Source organism: Bos grunniens, chromosome 15, assembly GCF_055505025.1.
Source record: "Bos grunniens cultivar Pamir isolate PY7600 chromosome 15, Bosgru_T2T1.0, whole genome shotgun sequence".
In the NCBI taxonomy this organism is placed as follows: domain Eukaryota; kingdom Metazoa; phylum Chordata; class Mammalia; order Artiodactyla; family Bovidae; genus Bos; species Bos grunniens.
Window position 1 is genome coordinate 26271096 of NC_141179.1, and position 23550 is coordinate 26294645.

Below are 23550 nucleotides of genomic sequence, written 5' to 3' on the forward strand. Positions count from 1 at the left end.
GCGAATGGGTTTGCCTGGCAATCAGACCTACTGCCCGCTGCTTGACAGCTGAAACCATCAGTGGGGGTAAGCGCTGAGAACATTCACAACATTTAATGGCAAGTTAAATTACCATTTTTATTGTATGCAATTTCTTGAGAAAATAAATAGGTAATATGCTAGGAGGGCCAGCAGCGAGTAACGCGTGCTTGCTCAGAAAACCGTGCACCCAGGCCGATTGGAGAGGAACAAACAAATACCCTCTCCGGCATCAATGTCCCGAAGGAAACATGTAATTTACTGTCCCCGTGGCACATTCAATTGAACACAGTACCTTCTTCAGAGGAAAAAAAAAATACAGAAACAAAATATAGGTTAGCAAGCCATAGTCTGTAAATGTGGTTAATGTGGCTGGTACTATGTGCGGCAAGAGGCCGGGGAGAATTTATTTTTTTCCGCCACTGGATGGTTTTGGAGGGGAGGTAAGCTGCTAATGGGGACCTAATTCAAACAGTTTACACAAAGAAACAGCTGAAGCTTTTGCAGTGCTCAAAGGAGAAGACGACTGCTCTGGTAAAGCTGGAAGCACTTAAAACCAAATAACTTCGAACACCTGAGGAAAAGGAAAGCAAAAGGAAGACCACCTCCTTCCTAAAGGTCATTTTTACAGCTCCAAACGGTGAGTACAGAGAGAAGCAAATTCTCGGCCCTGGAGAGGTATGCATTAAATAGGCAGGGTTGACGTGGGAAGAGGGCCCACAGGCCCCCTCTGGCTCTCTGTTCTCTCAGAGTTCATCGCTCAGCTGTCACAGGAAGAATTCTTTCCAAAGACTTGGGGGAAGCTTTATGAAGATGTGAAGATGCGCGGAGGTCCTTGTATGAAAACTGTGATAAAGATGCTGGTTAGCAAAACTCTGAGAGGGGGAGATAACCACAGCGTGGGGACAGCAGAGGGAGCTCAATGCTGTTTTTTGTTGGGGATGAAAAAAAAACCTGAGTGCTCTGGATCCCCTCACTGACCTGTGGCTCCACACGGTGAGTCCACACAGCGTCTTTGCCCTCAGTTTGTTTATTCCCAGGTAAAAACCATCTTTTTCTGTCTTAGAAAGATGAAAAGACACCTCTTCCTCACCAAATGAAACCAAGAGCTAAAGTGGTACCACCACATGGCTTTTGCTGTATCAGTGGTAATATATGTGGTTTCTCTAATTCACTTTCACTCATTTATTTAGCAGGGGCAAATGAAGTAGCTTTTTATTCTTTTATACTTTTCAATAAAATAAGAGTAAAAGTCAGTTCTTCTCCCTTCTGCAATTATATATATATATATATATATATATATATATATATATATATACACATTCCTTGAGAAAAATTCCCAAACCACTCCTTACTAACAAAAATATTTCTAGGAGTCACTTTTCCTTGAGGGAAGAAGCAAAATGAAAAGTAAGGCACATTTGCCTACAGCTGGCCCTAAACACAGCAGCTTAATTTAAGTCTGAAAACCATCTTTCCAGCAGCTTAAGACATTAGCACAGAAGGTAGCAGATATATCATTAGATTGTGGGCACACTAAAAATTTATTAGGATTATTTTATGTGGGTAAGAGAAAATAGTTCTGACAATCATGCTGATGATAATAAAATAGAATTAGCTGAGATTTCAATCTTAGCTGGCATTTCATTTTTCTCCCCATCCTCACCCTTAAGAACCACAGATATTTATTCCACTATTCACTGAATATTCTTTTATTTCCTGAGAAAGATCTTGCATCCTTTACAGCAGGAGACAGGTGACAGGCCGAGGAGTTGTGAAGGCACATGTCCGTGTTATGACATTTACTGCTCATGACCCTCTGCCAACCTTGGCCTTCAGAACTTACTGGGGCTTCCCGATGGCTTCACATGTTAACTCAAGCGCGTCCCCTTCCCGGGTTAGGCCTTGTAGAGGGTAAGTCATCTGAATATGCACTTGAGGCTTATCTGTATGACAACAACACAAAGTATAATGTTTAGCAAATGATATCATCAGGCAGAACCAGACTTGCATGCTGTCACAGACCCCATTCTACCAGCACTCACACACTCCCCATCCTCATGCTTTCAGTAACATCCTTCTAATTAGTGAGTAATCCCGGCATTTGCTCAAATTAAATTGCCTAATAACTCTAAGGAGTGAACCACAAAGAGATAAGAGATTCATAAGCCAACTGTGCCACATCAAACATTTCCTGTGAAACACATTTTGTTACATTGAAGTTTATCTCCAGACTCACTCAAGCTAAAGGAAACTCATTTGCCTTCATGCTGAGGTGAAGCCACAGATATTTGTGGTGCTCAGAATTGATACATTTTATCATAGATCATATATTACTATGTGACAATATGTTGTGACACTGCATATTAATAAGTTTGCCTCTTGTTTTCAAATAGGAAAGGCAAAACTTCTGAATTCCATTCGAGTGGCTCCAAGAATAAAGAACTGGGAGGTTTTGCTGGCCCCTAAAGAAACTCTATGACATCTCAAGGTAAACACATCAGACGTAAGATGACTGACAGTTACTGAGGGTCTACTAAGGGAGGACCCACCCCTGGTGGTGGAAAATGCCCTTTTAGGGATGAGAACACTGGTAGGTACCTAGAGAATGATGTAGGGCGTCCAAGGTCATAGAGATAACATAATGAGACAGTCCCAAGAAATGTATGTTTATAGGAATTCAAACCACATTTCCCAATGGCAATCCATAATTAAAGCCAAGTGTATCGAGTAGAGCTTCCTAATGCAGTCAAGTACTTAGGTATTCTGAAGTGACACTCTCCTAAGGGAGAGAACTTTCATGATGTCAAAGTTTCACGATGAACAGGTATTCTTACTTCCACTACCTATTTAGAAACTGTGAGTTTGTGGGGGTGTGGAAATGAGCGAGGAATGCTAGGAGGTACAGGTACTAGGGAAGGAAGGGGAGGGGTCAGAATTAATTTGGATACACACACAAATGTATTTACAAATAAAACCTGAATGGGTTTGGGAGGGTTTTTGTCCCCCTATACTGAACTAACAAGCTAGTGATCCCTAAATCAGTTTTCTCATTTAATTCTGTGGCTCCATAAATGTATATTTTTGGAAATGTACCGAAGAGGTAATACATGTGAGAGGGCAAGACATCAGTTGGCTGAAAGGTCAAGCCAATTTCCATAACTTTACTTTCTTGGACAATCACATCATTCAAACAACAGCCCCTTGGCCTTTTATAAGCAGTGGTTCGCTCATTATCATTCGCCCTGTGGAATGAGGGCGCAATGAGAAATACGGTGGGGTTCAACCGTCTCAACCTGCACACAGCCAAACAAGCCACATGAGGTCCTCTCTAGGGATGGCGGCGTTGCAGATGCATTTTTACAGTCGTGTTCCTAGCACTGGATCTTTCTGACTCTTGAAAACCATGTGGCATTGAAAACCTTTTGAGAGCGGCTTCCTGTGCATCGGTGCGCACTGCGTGCTGAACTGGTAACGCTTTCCGAGGAGCTAAGTCACTTGCCAGAGAACATAAGTTAACAGGACTGAAAGCTCCAGCTGACTCCTGCAAGCAACACGATTCTATTCTTGGACTTGTTGGCAAAGGAAAATGGCATAGAGGTCTCCAGATACTGATAACTGGGTGGGGATGCTAGTCATTAAGGAAAGGCAGAAATCCTCATAAACAGGATGGCCCTGAATGAACACTGACTGCTGGTCAAGAGCTCCTGGACACCCTCCTTTGAAAGTTACAAATAATACTGTAGGCTATATGCAACCGGTGGGTGACATATGGGGGTCTGTTATTTGGGGTGGTATAATACATGTGCACACAGAACTGGGTGGTAAAATTTATTTTTAAAAACTCCACAAGATATCAAAGAAAAAAGGGGAAGAAGGTTATGCCATTGAAAACACAGACAATAAAATCCTGGCTCCCTTACAATTCATACTCAAAACCAGCAGCACTTCTGGAGTTTCTGGTTAGGAAACCTCTGTCATCCTTACCCAGGAACTGTTCTGAGGAAAGCTAAATTCAAAGCCTCAAATTTGGGCTGAAATGTAATACTTGCTTATAGGTTAATCTCTGATCCAAGCAAGGTCTACATTTTCCACGCCCCGATGACTTCGGTCCATTAATTAAGGAGAAGCAGAGTGTTTGCTGGCCTACGTGGAAGGCTTTTTTTGGTCCTTTTTCTGCTTTGTGTAATTTACAAGCAAACAGACAGAGCATATTTCTCAGCACAGTGCACTAAGGGTTTTACATGCTCAACTTCCATTAATAATAAAGACAGTGTTGAAAATCTATCCACCCTGCCTTTTCAGTACTACTGAGTTTGTTTTAGTTAAATGCCTTTTATGCTTCTAATGGCTATTTACCAGTTGTCAATGGCTCACATAAATTAGGAAGAACATGCTAAGGTCTTGCTGTACCTGGGATTTACATAAAAAAAAATCATATACTAACCCTTAGAAAATACACTTTCAATTTTGATAACTGATTTTCCCAATTTACTCTTTAGGTTTCTGGAGAAACATCTACCATCTACTTATAGGTACAGCTGCCACAGTTACCTTAATAGCTGGCTAGAAAGGTGAACATTAATCTCACTTGTATTATACAGAAAAATGCCCTCCTCTGTTGACACACGTAGTATTTACAGGCATATTATTCGACCGTGGGCAGCTGAGCTATATTTACGCCCAACCTAGAAACCAAACAGAGGGTTTATGTGCCAAGATCCATCTCCGGGTGAAGGAAACTTAGAAAACAAATTTGATCTCCACTCCTTTGTCCTGAAAGAGGAACCTGAGTCTTCTCAACAGGTGGAATAGAAACCCTGGGGCTCTGCTGGCACCTCTAGAACCCAGGGCTGTTAGATTTCCCCAGGAAGATCCTGACTACAATCTGAGTGTGTCAAAATACTGAACAATCCAGATGGCTGATGGAATAGTCCAGAGCTCATCATTTATGCTTTAATTATGTTCATAAATCAAATGTTATAACCCACCAAATCTTTTTTGAAACAGAACCAGACTCCAAGATTTATTTTTAAGTAATGAGCTAAGTAAGGCCTGGTACATTTTCTGGGTGATCATTTTCCGCCTCAGTTGGTGTTGGAAGGCACAAGGCTAAAAGCCAGATGACACTTTCTGCCCAAGTGCAATAACTGTCCAGAAATGTATCGCTCAGAATGGCTTAATGTCATTATAAAATGGAACTGCTGTATAAAAATAAGAAAAATAGTTAGGTCTATGCACTTGTGGAACATTACAGTTACAGAGATGGCATCACCAACAGACAATCAATTAGGTCGAGGGATCTGAGGTTTTCATAATACACTGTAATTTTTAAAAACCCCTATAAAAGACACATTTAGCAAGACTGCTATAGCAGATAAAATTTGGCCATTAGTCAAAGTCGCACAGAGGGTTAAATACCAGGAGACTTTAGGTCACACTACAGTAGCAGCCAATTAAAAAAACAATATTAGAAAGACATTCTGATTTGATGAGACTTTCCTTAAATGGACTTTGCTCTCTATAAAGGGGGGGATATATATATATAAAAGGAAACTCTTAAAGAGGTTAGAATGGCTTGCTGGCAGATTACAATTGATTTCATGCCAGTTTGACCTTGCACCATATTCTATGATCTTTTCAGAAGATGAAACTCACGACTCTGGAACCTGTATTTCACTTTCCCATGTAAATGAAAAGTCACAGTCTCCTTCTCTCTAGATTACTGCGCTAATGTATCAGGTCTTTACAATTTCTTATTTTTAAAAAGAGAACACTGTGGTTTCCTTTTGCCTGGGATATTATCCTTCCCAGGTACCAGAAAGGAGCATTGCTGAAATAAGACAGCACGGTGGGAGAAGACCTGTTAGCCCAGGGGCTCCTGACACTTTCCCTGCCTGAGAATTTAAGTCAGAGGATGTGGACCTCACATATTTGCTGATGCGCTGACTGCAAAGCAGATCTAGAAACACGAGCCCCAGTGTGCTTCTCCAGGCTCTTCGTGTGACTGAGATTTCCTCCAACATTCTGAAACACCTGTTAGAGTGAGACTGGAGGCCTCTGGACCAAGTGTTCATTTTTTGGGCAAAGACAAGGGCAGGGTGGGGGCCCAGATGAATCAGACTGGCGGGAGGCAGTGTGGGTCTGTGCCTGTGCATTCAGGTGGGGAAGCTTTACCTGAGGGTCTTTGTCAATCATGGAGGATTACTGCAGTTCAGAGGAGCATGGGGATGCCAAGATGAACCTGAGATTTGGTGAGGGCTTAGAGGTAAGAACTGACCCCTATAACACGGCTGCCTAAACTGTTGGGCAAGGCCGGTTTTGCTCTGAAGGAGGGCGATGTCTAGTGACACAAGGAGGTTGGGACTAGTCAGAGAACAGAGTCACAGCAAGCTCTCCGAGGAGTTAAAGAGAACATCTTGCAAAAGGCTTGCTTTCCATTGTCATCATACATTCATGAATAATTTTCACTGCCGTTTATTTTGTTTGTTTGCAAGGTGAAGGCCCTCCTGCTGTTACATCTGCTGTATGAATCGGAGCACTTAAACGGCACTTCTTCGAAGAGGGCTGAGCTATGATGAGTGGGATGAGTCAGGCCTTGGAGGACGGATGTGGGACCGAAGAGCATGTGCCACATCACACAGTAAAATACAATTTCCTCTTGTTGCAACTTGTAAGTAGCTTTGTGGATACTGAAATGACTGTTTACTCAACAAAATCAAATTTTATTCTGTGATGTTGTGGCAGAGAGTTGCTCCCAGTGCCTTTGAAGTGGGGTGCACACTCACCCACACAGCACTCTTCCAGATCTATGAGAAATCTTCAAAATTTGAAAGTGAACACTGGGTGAGAAAACCCTCATAGCAAGAGTGTCCGCACAAGAATGTAAGCTCTGTGACAAGAAAGGTTTTCGTTTTTTGTATCCCTGGTGCCTAGAATAATGTCAGTGACTGGAACATGGTAGGCATTTAGTATGTATTCACCAAGCAGATGAATGAATGAAAAAGTTGGGAGATGTTGGGGAATGGAAGTCTAGCTCTGCTACTGGTTAAACGAAAACTAGGAGACCATGAATTCACCTTAGCCCTGTTCTAAGACAGACAAGTCACATTAAAATTTTCAAGTGTTTCTTTGAGCAGACATCCAGTTCAACAGGGCAGTCCAACTGAAAATAATTCAAAAGGAGCTGGGGGAAAGGTTTCTATAAAGATGACATGGAAGAAAAGCAAGGGAATTATTTGATTGGCTAGAGCTAAGCAGTTGCCTTCAGAGAAGGCAATGGCACCCCACTCCAGTACTCTTGCCTGGAGAATCCCAGGGACGGGGGAGCCTGGTAGGCTGCAGTCTATGGGGTCTCGAAGAGTCGGACACAAGTGAGCATCTTCACTTTCACTTTTCACTTTCATGCATTGGAGAAGGAGATGGCAACCCACTCCAGTGTTCTTGCCTGGAGAATCCCAGGGACAGGGGCGCCTGGTGGGCTGCCGTCTATGGGGTCGCACAGAGTTGGACACGACTGAAGCGACTTAGCAGCAGCAGCAGCAAGCAGTTGCCTTATTTGGGAAGCCTGGTTAGCTACCTGTGACTGGCTGGGTTTTATAGTCCTGGAGTGCATTGAGTTTGGTTTAGGTTTTGGTTTGCTTACGTAAGTTACCAAGGTATTAGAATCACCTAATTAGATTGGTCTAATGGCCTCCTTTTTAGTCACTTTTAACAGCTCTTATTGCAAAACAATCTAGCTCCCCAAATTTGAGGTTCAACCCATGTGTTCTGATTTACATACTTTCATTTCATTACACATTTCTTTAGCATTTTGGGTATTATTCCAAGGTGGTATCTTAAGGGAAATCATAAACAATGGTGTTGAGCCATTCTTTTTATTTACTTTTTTGTTAATCACCTTAAGTATAGGAAGTTTTCTTTGGTTGTTCAATATTTTTTAAAACTTTTTTTTTAATTGAAGTATAGTTAATTTACAGTGTTGTGTTAGTTTCAAGTGTACACCAAAGTGGTTCAGTTTTATATATACACACACATTTATATATATATATATATTCTTTTTCAGATTCTTTTCCATTATAGATTATTACAAAATACTGAATATAGTTCCTTGTGCTACACAGTAGGTCCTTGTTGTTTATCTAGACCATATATACTAGCATGCATATATTAATCCCAATGTCCTAATTTATCTCTCCCACCCCTTATCCCCTATGATCCCCTTTGGAGCATTCTTTTTAGATTTTGAGATGTTAACTCTACAACCATTTAAACTTCCACAGACTCAAAATCTGACCTTGAGTTAAAACCATTGAGAGTGCACATTAGAAGACGAGTTTCACTACACGGTATTCAACGTTCACAGCCTCAGAGACTCATCTTTCCTAAATACATCAGGTCAGACATTGGGTGAGATGTGGGGAGACAAGCCTCTTTCTGCAGGGTGTGCCTGCAGGAGGCAGGGGTGACGGCAAAGGCTTTCTTCCCTGGGAGTCATGTCATTCAAGTCTTGCTCACAATGGATTTGGCCCAATGTTTTCTCTTTGATTTTTCAGTATCGGTGACTCAAGCCTCTCGCCCCTTTGGGCACTGCAAAACGCCTTGCTAACACGCCAAAGAGTTAATAGCATCGGAAAACTGGACCTGCCTCTACTCTGTGTTAACACAAAAAACAACAGTTTAAAACATTAGTTTCAATCAGGGGGTCCCCCATGCCTTCATTAATTTTCAGAAGGAATAGTAAATACTGAAATAACTTTCCTGAAACTCAATTCATCACTTTAAAAAAAAATAAAAGAAGGGGACAGTGGGAGGAAGAATATATATTCTATTAAAAAAGAGAGAGAGAGAGAAAGATCAGAGGAACAGGCCAAATCTGAAAACGCCAGCTATTATGCTTTGAAGAATACAACTGGGGAATAGAATTGATGGGGGAGAGGATGGGACACGGGAGCTGCCGTGGCAAACAGTGTCTTATCCTCCACTCCAAAAAGGAAAGATTTTCCTATTTCCAGGCTTTTCTCCCTCCTTCACTGGAGGGCTCATCAATACAAGAGAAACATTTATTTTGGCCCAGATAAAGAACAGGTTTTGATCATCTCCTCAATGCCTGATTTTCCCCTAATTGAGGGAGGGAAAGAAAAAAAAAATCTAGCCTTTGGTGGACCCTGGATGAACAAGAATATGGATTTACAAAATACCTGGCTATATCAAGTCAATAAAACTCATTTTGAAAATGATGCCCATGAACACGATTAACCGGCAGATGATAATCAGAGCAGGGAAGGCGTTCAAAACACCCATTTTTAGAGGCTTTGTCTTCACTTGCCCTTTCAAAACTCATCTCTTAAATTTTTTTTTCAGATACGTGCACACACAAACCCCTCACTTAGATGAGGGTTTCTGCAAAACATTTTAAAGAGCAAGGCTACGATGGGAGAAAGCAAAAGACACACAACAGTGATTCCAGAGCTTCGGATTCACCTCGGTCCAGAGTAAGGCTCCCCCCCTTGCACAGCAATGTGAATTCCACACTGAGGGTCACAGCTTCTCTTTGAATTCCCAGCTTATGTCTCTTTGTGTTGCCACCTTGATGCTATTTAGACAGTTTTCTTTTAACGCTCAGACAGTGAACTGTTCTCCTTTAAACAGGCTTTTATTTGACAAGAGTGTTGGCTCAGATCTGAGGCTCCACTAACCGCGCTACAATTCTACCACGTTCTGCTATAATCAACCCTGTTGTAAATTTCAGCAACGCTATACACACAGACACGGGAGAGAAAGAAAAAAAAACACCGCACAGAAAGAGTTTAGGGTCATACATTTCAGAACATTAAAGAGCAAAACTGTTCTCTGCCTGACATCTAAGGAAAGAGAGCTTTGAATTCCAGCTCGCGAGCATAATTATTTTCTGTTTTAAACATTTAACTGCGTGCTGCTGCCGTATCCTTGCTGAGTCTCAGAATGAAAGCTGGAAAACTAAGAGCCCTACTGTACGTTCTTCCTTCCCGGCAACGGTCCTATGAGAAAACCTTATTAATGAGCTTGCAAACGAGCACCCAACAGGGAAATGTCACAAACAAGAGTGGCTAATGCCCCAGAAAATCAAATAACTGAACACTTGGCTGATTGTGGTGCTTTTCATATTTATAATAAAAAAAGGGAGGGGGGACTTTAATTCACTAATTCTGAGAGGTCAACACCTTGCTGAACAAAACAACTCATTTATTTATGTTCAGAAATCTCCAGATGATAAATTACATCGATGTTAATCACTTCAATGCATACTACACAATTAATAGCTGTGCTCACCAAAAACGTAAGGATTATTAAAAGTATGACAGCATACACATCTGGCTGATTTTTCACGTAATTGGGCACAACAAAATTCTCCTGGTACCACAAATAAGTGTCCTAACAAACAAACACTGCAAAATTCTGTGTTCAATTAATTAGGTCTTAAATCCACAAGAGCAAAGGATTTCCAAGTTGGAGCTCAAGCCTTGTCTTCCAGGCAACATGGTGGCACTCTGTGTCCAGGGGGTGGGCAACCCTTCCCTTCATTTTATCCCTCCTCCTTGCCCCTGTTATTTAAAAAGTAAGACATTCAATGGCATACAGTGTAGGTTTTCATTATTTCATTTCCTTTTTAGAAATAGTATTTTCTAAAAGGACATAATTTATACAGTATTCAAAGCCATTATGTGTCATTTTACACTGTTCTTATCCTGATTAATATCTATCCATCTTAGAAGAGGCACAGAGAGGCTTCCATAAAATTTCTTGCAGCAAAAAGGCCACGGTTGAACTCAGTATCTTTAATACCAATCCTATCAGGTCATATTTGCCTTGAAGGTAGTCTCATTTACCCAGGGTAGAGTAATTCTTAGTCTGAGGTCCATGGACCAGCTCAGGATGTCCTGGTGATAAACTAATGTTTATCACCGATGGTATAAGAAATCTTTTTATGTGGCAAAGGGAAGGAAATTCAAAAATAATAGTTGTATGCTTATTTTACTGTTTACTAGATAGAATACACCTAGCAAGTAAAACTCATAATTTTATAGGTGTTTTTGCACAGGTCTTGGTTAGGTTAAAGTAATAAAATGAAAAATTCTACATGAGATAAGGACACAGATGACCTGTGGATTTGCTAAAGCTTGTGATGAAATTGGCCCTCGAATAACTAAACTTAGTAAAATTGTATAGGATAAATAGATTCCTTATACTGGAAGCAAAACGTGGTGAATGTTCATCATTTCCAGCTCTATAGCTGGAAAAGGATTTAATTTTTAAAGGGGTCAATGATCCACAAAAGGTTAAGAACTGCTGATGCCAGGGTTTGGGCCAATTAAAAAAATAATGGTCTATTGTAAATAGTGCTGCAGTGAAATAGAGAACTAATAAAGACCTAATATATTGCACAGGAACTCTACTCAATACTCTGTAATGGCCTATATGGGAAAAGAACCTAAAACAGAGTAGAGAGAGATATGTATGTACGTATGTATGACTGATTCACTTTGGTATACGCCTGAAACTAATACAACCTTGTAAATGAACAACTGCTGTTGTTGTTTTCGTTCAGTTGTGTCTGACTCTTTTGCTACCCCCTGGACTATATCCTGCCAGGCTCCTCTGTCCATGGGATTTCCCAGGCAAGAATACCAGGGTTGCCATTTCCTTCTCCAGAGGACCTTCCTGACCCAGGGATCAAATCAGAGTCTCCTGCTTGATAGGCAGATTCTTTACCACTGAGCCATCTGGGAAATCCATGAACTCCAATTAAAAAAAATAACGGTCTAATGTTACTCCTCACAGAGTATCTGGACTAATTCACCACCCAAGAAGACTGGCTACTGAATCTTATGCATTCAAGTATCTCTTCTTTTCTCAAGCCATCCAGATATGGTGTGGCTTGTCTGTAGAGTGGGGGCGACCATGAGAGGAATGGAGTTGAACCCCCAACACCACTGGCCAAGGTATGAGAAAGTTCTAGCACACAGTGACTGAATGCTTTAGGTATCTGAACCATGAGGCTTCTTGTTATCCATAGCTGCTGGTGTTCAAGCAGAGTAAAGCTGGTAGGTAATGAAGTACAGAATTCTGATCATGTCTGAAGATGCTACTTAAGGAATTTCTGGCTGACTGGGCAGATTTTTCAGTAGTGCTCTAGGACAGCAGGTAAAGAACGGCCAGGTGACCTTCTTGAGAACAGAGCATCTTATTTAAGGTGCCAAACCAGACTATGAATTCCATTCAGATTAACGTAACACTTTGTAATTCTTAACCCTCTTTTACACAAAAAGACATGACATTTTCCCTCACATACATTCCAAGAAGCAGAATATCAAGGATAAGATGTGTACATGGCTTATGCCGAGTAAAAGAATGCAGGCTCCCATAAAAAGGTGCCATGTTAGAGCTAAAAAGGATCCAAAGACGTGTCTTCGATTTGAGGAAGGCATTACAGTCACTTTCCTGCAGTTAAGGGCTAGCAAGACTTTGTAAGATTGAAGTCAAATGGATTCAGATATGCAGCTTTATTCCTTTTCTTAGAAGGACCAATCTCACTTGAATCTTCAAAAGAAAAGGCTTTATAAAGATCATTAGCAAGTCTTCCAAGGGGTAGGAGGTGTAGTGCTTGAAATATTTTGCATTCGGGAGAGAGTATAACTTTTTAGGTGGGTGGGGCTATATTCTATTTAGAAGACGCCCTGGGAAAGTAAGAGTTTAGGGGTGGGAACTGGGTGAATAGCTACTCAAGTCTCACAAAAGAGCTAATGCATTATTAAAGCTAATGGGCCCCTACAAGGAAAGTTAATGGATGTTAAGTTTGCTTAAATGAATTACATATTAACCAAGTCACAAGAAATCTACTATCTGCCAATTTAGGTAATATCTGATCGTTTCTGTTTTCCCATTATAGGGACATTACACCACAATAGTTTTAGTGATATAAAAATTATAAGCATGATGCCCATAATGAAGGTACATAATGAAGTAGATGAAATGAGTTAACAAGAAAAACCTGCATTATGTAATGTTAAATTGAGCCAGGCTCATAGGGTAGCTTGCAGTGGGATAGCCTGGTAGAAGCAACTTTTTATAATTTTCCCCATTCCCTGTTTTGCAACTTAAATAAATGATAAAAATTGTAGGGGGTGTGAATGATGGCCCCTCAAATATAGGCCCACTTCCTAATGTCTGGAACCTGTGGCTGTGACCTTATTTGGAAGTGCGATCTTTGCAGATGTAATTAAACTAAGGATATTGAATTGAGACTATTCTGGGTTATCTGGGTGGGCCCTAAGTCCAATAAGTGTCCTTATAAGAGACACATAGAGAAGAGAAGATGGCTAGGTCAATATGCAGACAGAGACTGGAGTGATGTGGCCACAAGCCAAGGAACACCTGGAGTCACCAGAAGCTACAGAAGGAAAGGAAAGATCCTTTCCTAGAGCCTTTGGAGGGAGTCTGCCCTGCCAACACCTTTATTTCAGACTTCTGTCCTCTGGAACGGTGAGGGAATAAATGTCGTTTATTAAGCCACTGAATTTGAGGTAATCTGTTATGGCAGGCCTAGAAGATTAATAAAATAATCATAGAGAGTAACGCTTTTCCTTTATTCAATGCTCTGTCACTGTCATCCAATCAAACTCTTGTAACATTTCACTAAGCACACTCAAAGAGCACCTGGATCTGTAGAGGTCAAGTTACAGAAGCCTTTTGATAAAAAGTTGAGAAGTTGACTACTTAGCCACAACCTCAGTGCAAGAAGAACTGTGTGCAGAAAACACCTTATTCTTATCCACAAGTAGGAGAGTCCAGAGGAGAAGATGAGGAGACAGGGCTCAGAGAGGAGAGACCTCACTTATCATGATCCAGCTTTTATTGATGAAGCCATCAAAACTGTGGCACCCATCCCAAAGAGTTCCAGTTTTAAACTCGTCAGTATAATTTAAGCTAAAATGGAAGAGAATGTGCAATTTAAAACAAGATGCTGATGTTCATTGGGAATAAAATCCCTTCTATAAAAAAATCCAGCACTTATGATAGGGTTAATAAAGCCAGGGGGTGGAAATTACCCTAGATTTTGAAGTTGGCATAGAAATGATTACAGTCAATATTCACAAAATTTAATTAATTAAGTCATGCGCTAGAGCAGATTGGAAATATTTTCAAGTTTTACATTTGGGTTAAATGTAGCATTTTCAAAATCCTCATTGGCATTCTGTAATATGGCAGTGTTTCAGTAAAATAATCCTTTGATTATTTTTCTATGAAGACAACAAGATAAAAATTCTATCTAAACTATATAAAAACATATGTATTTAATAAGTGGCTTCTGAAGTGTGTGTTTTTTTTTTTTTTAAACTGCTACTCTATATCCTCAGAATAAAATACTTGGGTAATGCTATGGTTTTAGTATTTGTGTCCCACCAAATTTTGTATGTTGAAATCCTGATCCCCAGTGTAATGGTAGAGCCTTGGGGAGGTGATTAGGTCAGGAGGGTGGGACCCTCACGAGTGGGACTAGTGCCCTTATGAAGGTGGTTCCAGGGAGATCTCTAGCCCTGCCACCATGCAAGGACATAGCCAGAAGGCACAAGCCAGGAACCAGGAAGAGGGATCTCACTGGGACGAGATCATGGTGTTAACTTGACCTTAGACTCCCCAGCCTCCAGAACTGGGAGCAATACATTTCTGTTGTTTATGAGCCACCAGCCTGTGGCTGCTTGTCACCGCAGCCAGAGGACTGGGACAGCTACTCACACTGTACTTCCAGGTACCGCTGGGTCTGCAGGTTTCCGGTGACAGCAGGGTGCTCCACCTGACAGATGACTGGAACCCCGTCATCCTCCTTGTGCACCTTCAGCATCAGCTGACTTGTCACAGTGTACATGTCTGACCACTCCTCCACCTCTGACTTGCCTGGGGGGCGGGGGTAGACAGGAAACATACCAGGAAACCAGGGCTGAGTCAATTTCACTCTTTTCTTAAATATCCCCCCCTCCCTCCGTGGGCCCACTATTTTAACAAACACACATAATGGAAGTCACTTGGGATAAGGGTAATCTGGGGGTACATAACTGATAAAAAGATAATTTCCTACTTTTCAGCCTCATGGGGAAGTATTTAAGATAAAATCACCTCCACATACTATTGACTATTATTTCTATTTTTGGCTGTGCTGCGTCTTCATTTACGTGCCCCCGCTTTCTCCAGTTGTGGTGAGCAGGGGCTGCTCTCGCGATGTGATGTGTGGGCTTCTCGTCGTGGAGCACAGGCTCTAGAGTGCTGACTCAGCAGTCGTGGTGCGTGGGCTCAGCTGCCCCACAGCATGTGGGATCTTTCCAGGGCTTGACCAGGGATTCAACCAGAGTCCCTTGCATTGCAAGGTGGATTCTTATCTCCTGGGCCACCAGGGAAGCCTACTATTTACTGTTTTTATTTAAATACATGCTGCTTCTATCTTAAAAATCTCCCACGAAAAGGCAGCTGCAAGTTGACCCATTTTGACATCTGACTGCTCAAGGCATTTGGGAGGAGGGAAAGAGAAGCACTTCTTTTCCCTGACAACCATCTGAACTTAGCATAGCTACTAGGCTGTCGTGCAGTTTAAAAATTCCAGGACATCATCCACATCCTTAAATAATTCAATTGGAGTAGAGATATAAACAACCCCCTTCACCCACCCCCATCAGCAACAATTAAGAGGGAAAGTAGCTAGATGGATTGGCATAATTGAAACTGTAATTGAAATGTTTAAACTCGGAGACTTTTGGAAGAACACAAGTGCAGTGGCAGTGGGCAGAGCAAAGTGAGATACAGGCTTCAGGCCAGAAGGGGGCCACGTCCAAGAACACCCAAAAAAGGAGGGAGGAGGCTTCCGGATGGGATGAATAGGCCAAGGAGGCCCTTTTCCTGAACTCAGCACTCCCTGGGACATGGCGCACCATTAACTTTCTTTTAATGTTTTGTACTTATCGGTACACATTTAATGGCTCAGTTCACTTAGACAGAAAAGCAGAGGGGAAATGAGAAACGCCTTCCTTCCAAAAACCATACCTAGGAAACAGGAGATTAAAACAGAGCAAGCTTTTTGAAACTTAAGCCGTTATATATAGATTTTTCTGTTTCTAGATATAGATTTTTATATCCCCTTTCTAAAAGGACTTCTTTTCTTCCTGGTACTCTTTATTTATTTAACAAGCACATAGAGAGCACTTTACCTCAGCTTAGACATCAGCTCTGTGTTTTACAAATATTCACTCATTTCATCTTTATAAGAATAACACAAGGTATGTAAACATTAATATCTCCACTGTAGAGGAAACTGAGGCACACAGCAAGCATTCCTGTCAAATGACCAGGCAGGGGTGTTCAGCCCCTGAGTCCTCTGTTCTGGGTACTACTTGCAAGACAATCTTTTGCAAAGAAAGGAATCAGAATGCAGACATGCATGAGAAACTTAGGATAACTGACCAAAAAAAAAAGGATCAAGAGGGGACTAGCTGTATCCTTCAGCCAATGCAGTGCCTAAGAGGGCAGGTATCCAAGGATCCAGGAAGCAGATCTGGATGGCCCAGTGCCGAGGGAGAGACAACAGAAGCAGGGTTAATGGAGCCGCCTCTGTTGCCAGCACAAAACCAGAACCTTGCAAAAGAACCGGATGCTGACATGGGCAAGTGAATTACAGATTTCATAAGAACGGTGGTGCCTCCAAGTTTACAGTTAAGATAAATTCTTCATCCACTTAGCACAACCACCGTTGCAGGAAAGGAGGTTGTCAAAACAGCCAACAGATACTACAATGACTTGGTATTCGCTATGGCCAAAAGTGCTATGCATTGTTTTTCCCCCAATGTACAACACAAGTTTGGGGTCCTGATCTACTCTGGGTCATAGGGTAAAAGCAAGGAGAACTAAGGGTACAGTCAGGGCCAGTCTGATTTCAGAGGGTAACTCAGTGATTCTAACTGGTCTAGAGAGTGCTGTTGGGTTGGCCAGAAAGCTTGTTTGGATTTTCCCATAACATCTCATTCATGGAAAACCTCAAATGAACTCTATGGCCAACCAATAGTTTATGGGTCTGGTTCTCTCTAAGCCTTTCAGTAAGCATCTAGCAACGTAGATGCTTATTATCACCAAGCATCATATCACCATGAACCCTCAAAACAACAGAATAAGGATATGAATAGAACAATAAAATGCCGTTACACTCTGGCCTCAGACACACTTAGTAACTGATGACCAACCGTACATAGATTTTTGTTTTGGGGTGTGTTTTGTGTTTGCTTTTAAGTCCACAAAGATGTACTCCTTCTGGGACCAAGTGGGAACTGGCTTCCTCGGTCCTGGGCAATCCATGTCTTACCTTTGAGCTCCTTGCTCCCTTTGAACCACCGGATGGTCGTGGCTGGCTTGCTGGCCATGGCGGTGCAGTTGACTTCAATCTCCTCACCTTCCACCGCAGTGTCTTTCTGGATGTCGATCATCAGATTACGTGGTGGGACTACAAATTAAACATATCCTTTTTAAACACAGAATCTATTTCTGGGCATATTCTTCTGTTCATTAGAAATTAGGACCATTGCTCTTAAGAAAAAGAGATAAATAATAGACATTCTTGCTGGGAATTTAAAACGAACTGCCACTGCAGGGAACAGAAGAAAGACAAAGTCATCATCAAATAAAGTTATGTAAAATCGCTTAAGTTACAATTTGTGTCTAAAGTTATTTGATAAAACAACGAGTCTTCCACTCCTAAGTTATGCGTGACCAAGCTATAACAATATAGGCACTAGTGAAAGTGGTAGTCACTCAGTCGTGTCTGACTCTTTGTGACCCCATGGACTGTAGCCCCCCAGGCTCCCCTGTCCATGGACTTCTCCAGGCAAGAATACTGGAGTGAGTAGCCATTCCCTTCTCCAGGGCATCTTCCTGACTCAGGAATCAAACCAGGTCTCCAAACCATCTAAGCTACCAGGGAAGCCTCTATAGACACTTGGTTAGTTATCAATCAGTCATTAGAAAATTGACCAGGGGAAGCAGATTAAAAAAATAAGAGGAAATCACACTACTGACATCCTCTTTATCTGAAAGTCTCTGAAAAGAATATTTCTCCTTGAATTCAACCCTTAGATTTCACCCTTCATATGAAAGATTCTGCAGTCAACCAGCAAAGATCTAAAACAAGGAGTCCCTTAAAAGAATCATTCACCATAGACATCCATAGATGTGCTTCATAACCAGTTACATTCAATTAAAATTATTCATAAAATCCAGAATATGATCATGACCTCTGATGGGTGGTGTAGTAATAAAATCTGTTAGCTATGAAGATGCAGTAATATAGGAAATGCCAGTTAATTTGCAATGATTTTCCATATGCTGAAAGCCAAAGCTCCAGATTTTAGGAAACCAAAGGTGAAAAGGATTATTGAGTTTGTAAGTAAATTTCATCTTCAGAATGAAAACCACCCTTCTCTAAGCCTATTAAACATATATGTAATAAAATGATTAGAACAAAATATTGGGGCTTAAAAGGCTGAATGAAGTATGCAGGATGATGGTAATGATGAAGAAAGCATGTTTTCTTTTCTGAAAGTGAGGTGACAGGGAAGCTTCACATACGGTGCAACCTTACCTTACAACTGAGCTTCTAGAAATAAAAATCAGTGAGAATACTGTATTCAGCGGATTGAATCTAAGAATCTGTGCCCTGACCACCATGAATAAGCTAAGATGGTTCTAAGACTTATGATTAATAAGTTTCTCAACTCCGAAGAGAAACAAGAAATTAAATATGTATAAACATGCCATCCTGATGATCAAGTTGAATAATAAATCTCTGATACAGCTTCAATAAATTATGGGATTAAACCATGTATTTGGGATTTCCAACTGTTCTAGTCCAATGTGAAAATTCTACCCACAGGAAGAATTTTACACTGAATTGAAGCAGTTGAAAATTCCTATAGTGAATGATGGAAAAGGAAAAGGAAAATGATTTGTTGTATATGTTTCCCAGCAAGATAGATGGGGGGCGGGGGGGAGTATAACCGTCAGAGCAAAAGCAAGCCTCTCCTTTGTTTCCCTTTGTAACAGGAAACTAACACGGTTGCTCAACTGGATGTGTTGCTAAAGTGACATTGCCCCAATGAGTAGTTAAACATGGCAAAGAACTACCCTAGTTTACATTTTAAGAAAAAATAAGCATAAAGAGACACAGTCAAAGATCCAATTTGGAGCTGCATGTCTGCCAGTATTCTAAGAGACAGAAGGTGAATGGGGTGGCCTCAGCTAGTTATTTCCTCAATGCACTTTACTCTTCCTAGAAGACAATCAGGTAGGTTATAGATTTTCATTACACATACCTAGATGGTTGATATGGAGTACACAAGAGATGTATCGAGAGACTAGATGTGTAGGGCCAACAAATACTACTAAATTCTGAGTGAAGTATAATGGGAATATTGAAAAAAATGTTATTGTTAGAGCAAATGTCAGACAAAAAGATTGTCTGAGATTAAAGAAAATAAGGTCTCAGTGAGCTGTGAGGAAGAGAATAAGAGGCTTAGACAAAAAGGGACTAAGTAAGGAGTAAAAGAGTTACAAATGTCTTCTCAACAAATGTAGGGATGAAAGTCAAACAGTATTAGTTCTTTTCAAGGTCCAGGCAGAAATAAAATAGAGGGATGAAAACAATTCCAGTGTGCATGGATAACTTTGGGGGAAACACCTAGACAGTCATTCTGGTAATCTTCCCGAGGGGAACAGATCCAGGAGTTGTTGAAAGGTTCCAGCAAGTATCAACCATCGGGTCTTGAGGGCATTAATGTTCAAACACAGTGTTGGTCAGCTATCTGTCTTCTCTGTGTTCCTGGGTATCTTCCCGTCATCTTCTTTTTCGTGATCCCGAAGGCTCCTCCTCACAGGCTCCTTCTAACCGCCACTGACAATTCACCTTCAGCGGTGTTTCTTAGTGAAAGCAGGACTTAATTCTCTCCATCAGCTGGAGATCGGCACAAGGATGAGTGTGTGTTCTTTCCCATTACCAGTAACGTCCAGGGACTCAAAGCAAGGACGTGGCGATGGGCAGGTATAAATCAGGGCTTCCCTGGTGGCTCAGTGGTAGAGAATCTGCCTGCCAGTGCAGGAGACATGGGTTCAGTCCCTGAGTCAGGAGGATCCCCTGGAGGAGGAAATGACAACCCACTCCAGTATTCTTGCCTGAGAAATCCCATGGACAAGAGGAGCCCGGCAGGCTGCAGTTCATGGGGACACACAAGGAATCAGACATGACTTAGTGACTAAATTACAACAAAAACATATAAATTAGGCCAGAGGAAAATTTACCAATGTCTCTTAGATTTTGTTTAGGGGCTGAGAATGTGACTGGCAGCATCCTTATCTGAGATACCTTATCTGAGATACTGAGAATACCATTGTTTGGTATTACTTCCTCTACTGCAGCAGGTACAATCTACAGTTCCCTAACCCTTCCTGGTAATTCCTGTACCAATGCTAGCTGCTTCTGCAAAGTTGACATCACCTTTTCCTTGACAGGTGAGGTAAACATGTGGAAAACTTCAAAAGTATTGGAAAATATGACCAGTGTAGAAAAATAAAGGACTTGTTTATTGTTGAGAAGAGCGTCCTGAGAAACGGCTGAATGAGTGTTTTCAAGTCCATAAACAGTTTTCTCAAGATTGTGAGCAGTATTTCTGATTTTTACTTAGTTTAGAAGAATAAACAGTTAAGTATAGTAGGGGTTGTTTGGTATACAAATACAAAATAAAATCCAATAATGTGAGTCAGAATGGTTCATTGATATCAGTTATGAAGTTGACTTCTTTCAGATTTTTTTAAAGCAAGAAAGCGTTAGAAAATATGAGGTGATTTAAGTGTATCTTTTGAGGGAAAAAGGGGGTTTGGACAAGAAAATCTTAAAGTTTATTTTGGTCTATTCATTCTCCCATTTTCCCTTTAACTTCATAATGTCTATTCAAATATGAAAGAGGTTAGTAAAGTATAAAAATCCATTTATAAGGAAAAAGGAATTAAAACTGCTACTAACCAGAGAATACACTTATACATGGTACACTAAACAGACACATTTAGTAAAAACTGCAGCCATTAATGAAAATAACCAAAGATATATGTAAGGAGATGCATAGAGGTGGAAATACAAATAAAAGTCACAGAGAGGGAAATACTAGAAAATAGCAGAGAAATGCCGAGGTTCTTCTTAGCTAACCTCAAATCTATGAGTGCTAATTATAAACATTACACCTACAACATAAAAAAAAATCAGCAATATCAAGATGAGCCACATTAATTACAACAAAGAGGAGCCTTAAAGCTGATCAGTATGTGGAATCTCACTCTAAGACCCTTTAAAATAATTAGATTCTCCTGTTCCTGGAATCTTAAGAGTGAACACTAATCTTAGAAGGACAGGACTGTAATAATATTAGTGATTATTATCAGTAACTATATTAATCATAAAGCAGTATATTCTCTCTCTTGTTCATCTCCTCTTATGAATAGTAGTATGAAGAGAGTCCTACACAACGATGCCTTTGGATTCTCAGGTGGCTCAGCAGTAAAGAATCCGCCTGCCAAACAGGAGACACGGGTTCAATCCCTGAGTCAGAAGGACACCCTGGAGAAGGAATTGGTGGCTCCAGTATTCTTGCCTGGGAAATCCCACTGACAGAGGAGCCTGGTGGGTTACAGTCCATGGAATTCCAAGAGTCAGACATGACTAAGCAATAATACTATGATCTGGAGACAGGAACAAACTCATCACAAGTGGAGGGAGTGGATGAATATCCTAAAAGGCACCAAAATGCATGTAAAATATCATAGAAGAGTTTTAAGTTTTTACAGGGGTAAGATAATAAACATAATAGTAACTAACAAATCCCCATCTCTATGTCTTATAATTATGCTGAAAGCTTTAAGCGACTAATAAAGATGCGTGTACTAAAATGAGCATCTTCAACCGATCAAGAAGTTTGACAGCTGTGTAAGTACAAATGGGGTCCTTTTCAGAGAACCACAGATAGAAATGAAGATGATGCTAATAGATCATTCTTCATTCATTATAATATCTGAAAATGCTAAACCTTAGAAGGAAGCTTTGAATACATGAGTATCAGTGGAAATTGTCAGATTTTGGAATATGAAAGACTCAAGCACTGATGATAACAATTTGACTCCATCAAGGAATCCTAGAATAAATTCAGTGGAAGGAATATTAAACGAACGCATTATGTGTGCAAAAGGAGCGTCTACCAGTATTGCCTTCAAGTACCTTTAAGTTAATGCTTCTAAACAATACAAGCAAGAAATGTATTACTTCTAGGATAAGCAGACCTCCAAAAGGATTACAGACATGAAGTGAAGTGAAGTGAAGTCACTCAGTCGTGTCCGACTCTTTGCGACTCCATGGACTGTAGCCCATTCTCAGTCAATGGGATTTTCCAGGCAATAGTAATGGAGTGGTAATAGTAATTACAGACATAATGCCTCTCAAAAGTCTAGTGCTGGGTGTATTCAGTCCAACTGGACCGATCCAGTGGGTCTGGGAACAAATGTACCAAGTACTGAAAACTGACAGGCAGGAACTGCTTGCCAAGACCAGATACACTCCTGCAAACAAAATATGTTACCTTCAGAGGGAAAATCTTGAAACAGCAACATTCAGGATTTTATTGAAAACAACCTAGACGAGAAGACCCAGAGCTATGAGCCAGAAGAGTAAGGTCTGTTTCAAACTCTAAAATTCTTGATTCTCATCATGTGCTTTGTCCTGGGCAAGATGGCTAATATCTATTGTTATCTCTTTCTTTGAAATAAAGACATTCATACTTAAAGGTATATGAAACAAAACATTCTGAAAATTCAAAATGCCTTAAGTATATTTCATCTAGCTTTCTACTGTGGGCATGCCATAGACAATGGTGGGTCAAAGGGAATATAGTCAATTTGAAGGTTAGGCAGCTAATGACCTACTCCAAAATCACTGCAGATGGTGACTGCAGCCATGAAATTAAAAGATGCTTACTCCTTGGAAGAAAAGTTATGATCAACCTAGAGAGCATATTCAAAAGCAGAGACATTACTTTGCCAACAAAGGTCCATCTAGTCAAGGCTATGGTTTTTCCAGTGGTCATGTATGGATGTGAGAGTTGGACTGTGAAGAAAGCTGAGTGCTGAAGAATTGATGCTTTTGAACTGTGGTGTTGGAGAAGACTCTTGAGAGTCCCTTGGACTGCATGGAGATCCAACCAGTCCATTCTAAAGGAGATCAGCCCTGGGTGTTCTTTGGAAGGACTGATGCTAAAGCTGAAACTCCAATACTTTGGCCACCTCATGTGAAGAGTTGACTCATTGGAAAAGACTCTGATGCTGGGAGGGATTGGGGGCAGGAGGAGAAGGGGACGACAGAGGATGAGATGGCTGGATGGCATCACTGACTCGATGGACGTGAGTCTGAGTGAACTCCAGGAGTTGGTG

General features: G+C 40.9%; 1 protein-coding gene and 1 long non-coding RNA gene across 18 annotated transcripts in view; one reads left to right on the top strand and one right to left on the bottom strand.

Moving 5' to 3' along the window:
* Nucleotides 1–23550, bottom strand: part of CADM1 (cell adhesion molecule 1) — a 353033-nt gene that overhangs the window by 41856 nt on the left and 287627 nt on the right. For all 17 annotated transcript variants that reach the window (XR_015141864.1, XM_086339344.1, XM_086339340.1 and 14 more), the window contains 3 exons: nucleotides 17399–17536; nucleotides 14794–14952; nucleotides 1865–1964 (listed from right to left, as the gene is read on the bottom strand). Coding sequence is in view for 16 of the 17 variants with exons in the window: in XM_086339344.1 (XP_086195470.1) it covers nucleotides 1865–1964; nucleotides 14794–14952; nucleotides 17399–17536 (397 nt within the window). In the remaining variant the exon portion in view is untranslated. The remainder of the gene's footprint in view (nucleotides 1–1864; nucleotides 1965–14793; nucleotides 14953–17398; nucleotides 17537–23550) is intronic.
* On the top strand, nucleotides 23–8343 carry LOC147357484 (uncharacterized). The gene is made up of 4 exons (XR_015141870.1): nucleotides 23–1014; nucleotides 2415–2509; nucleotides 6516–6691; nucleotides 8301–8343. It is a non-coding gene; the product is annotated as an uncharacterized LOC147357484 (long non-coding RNA).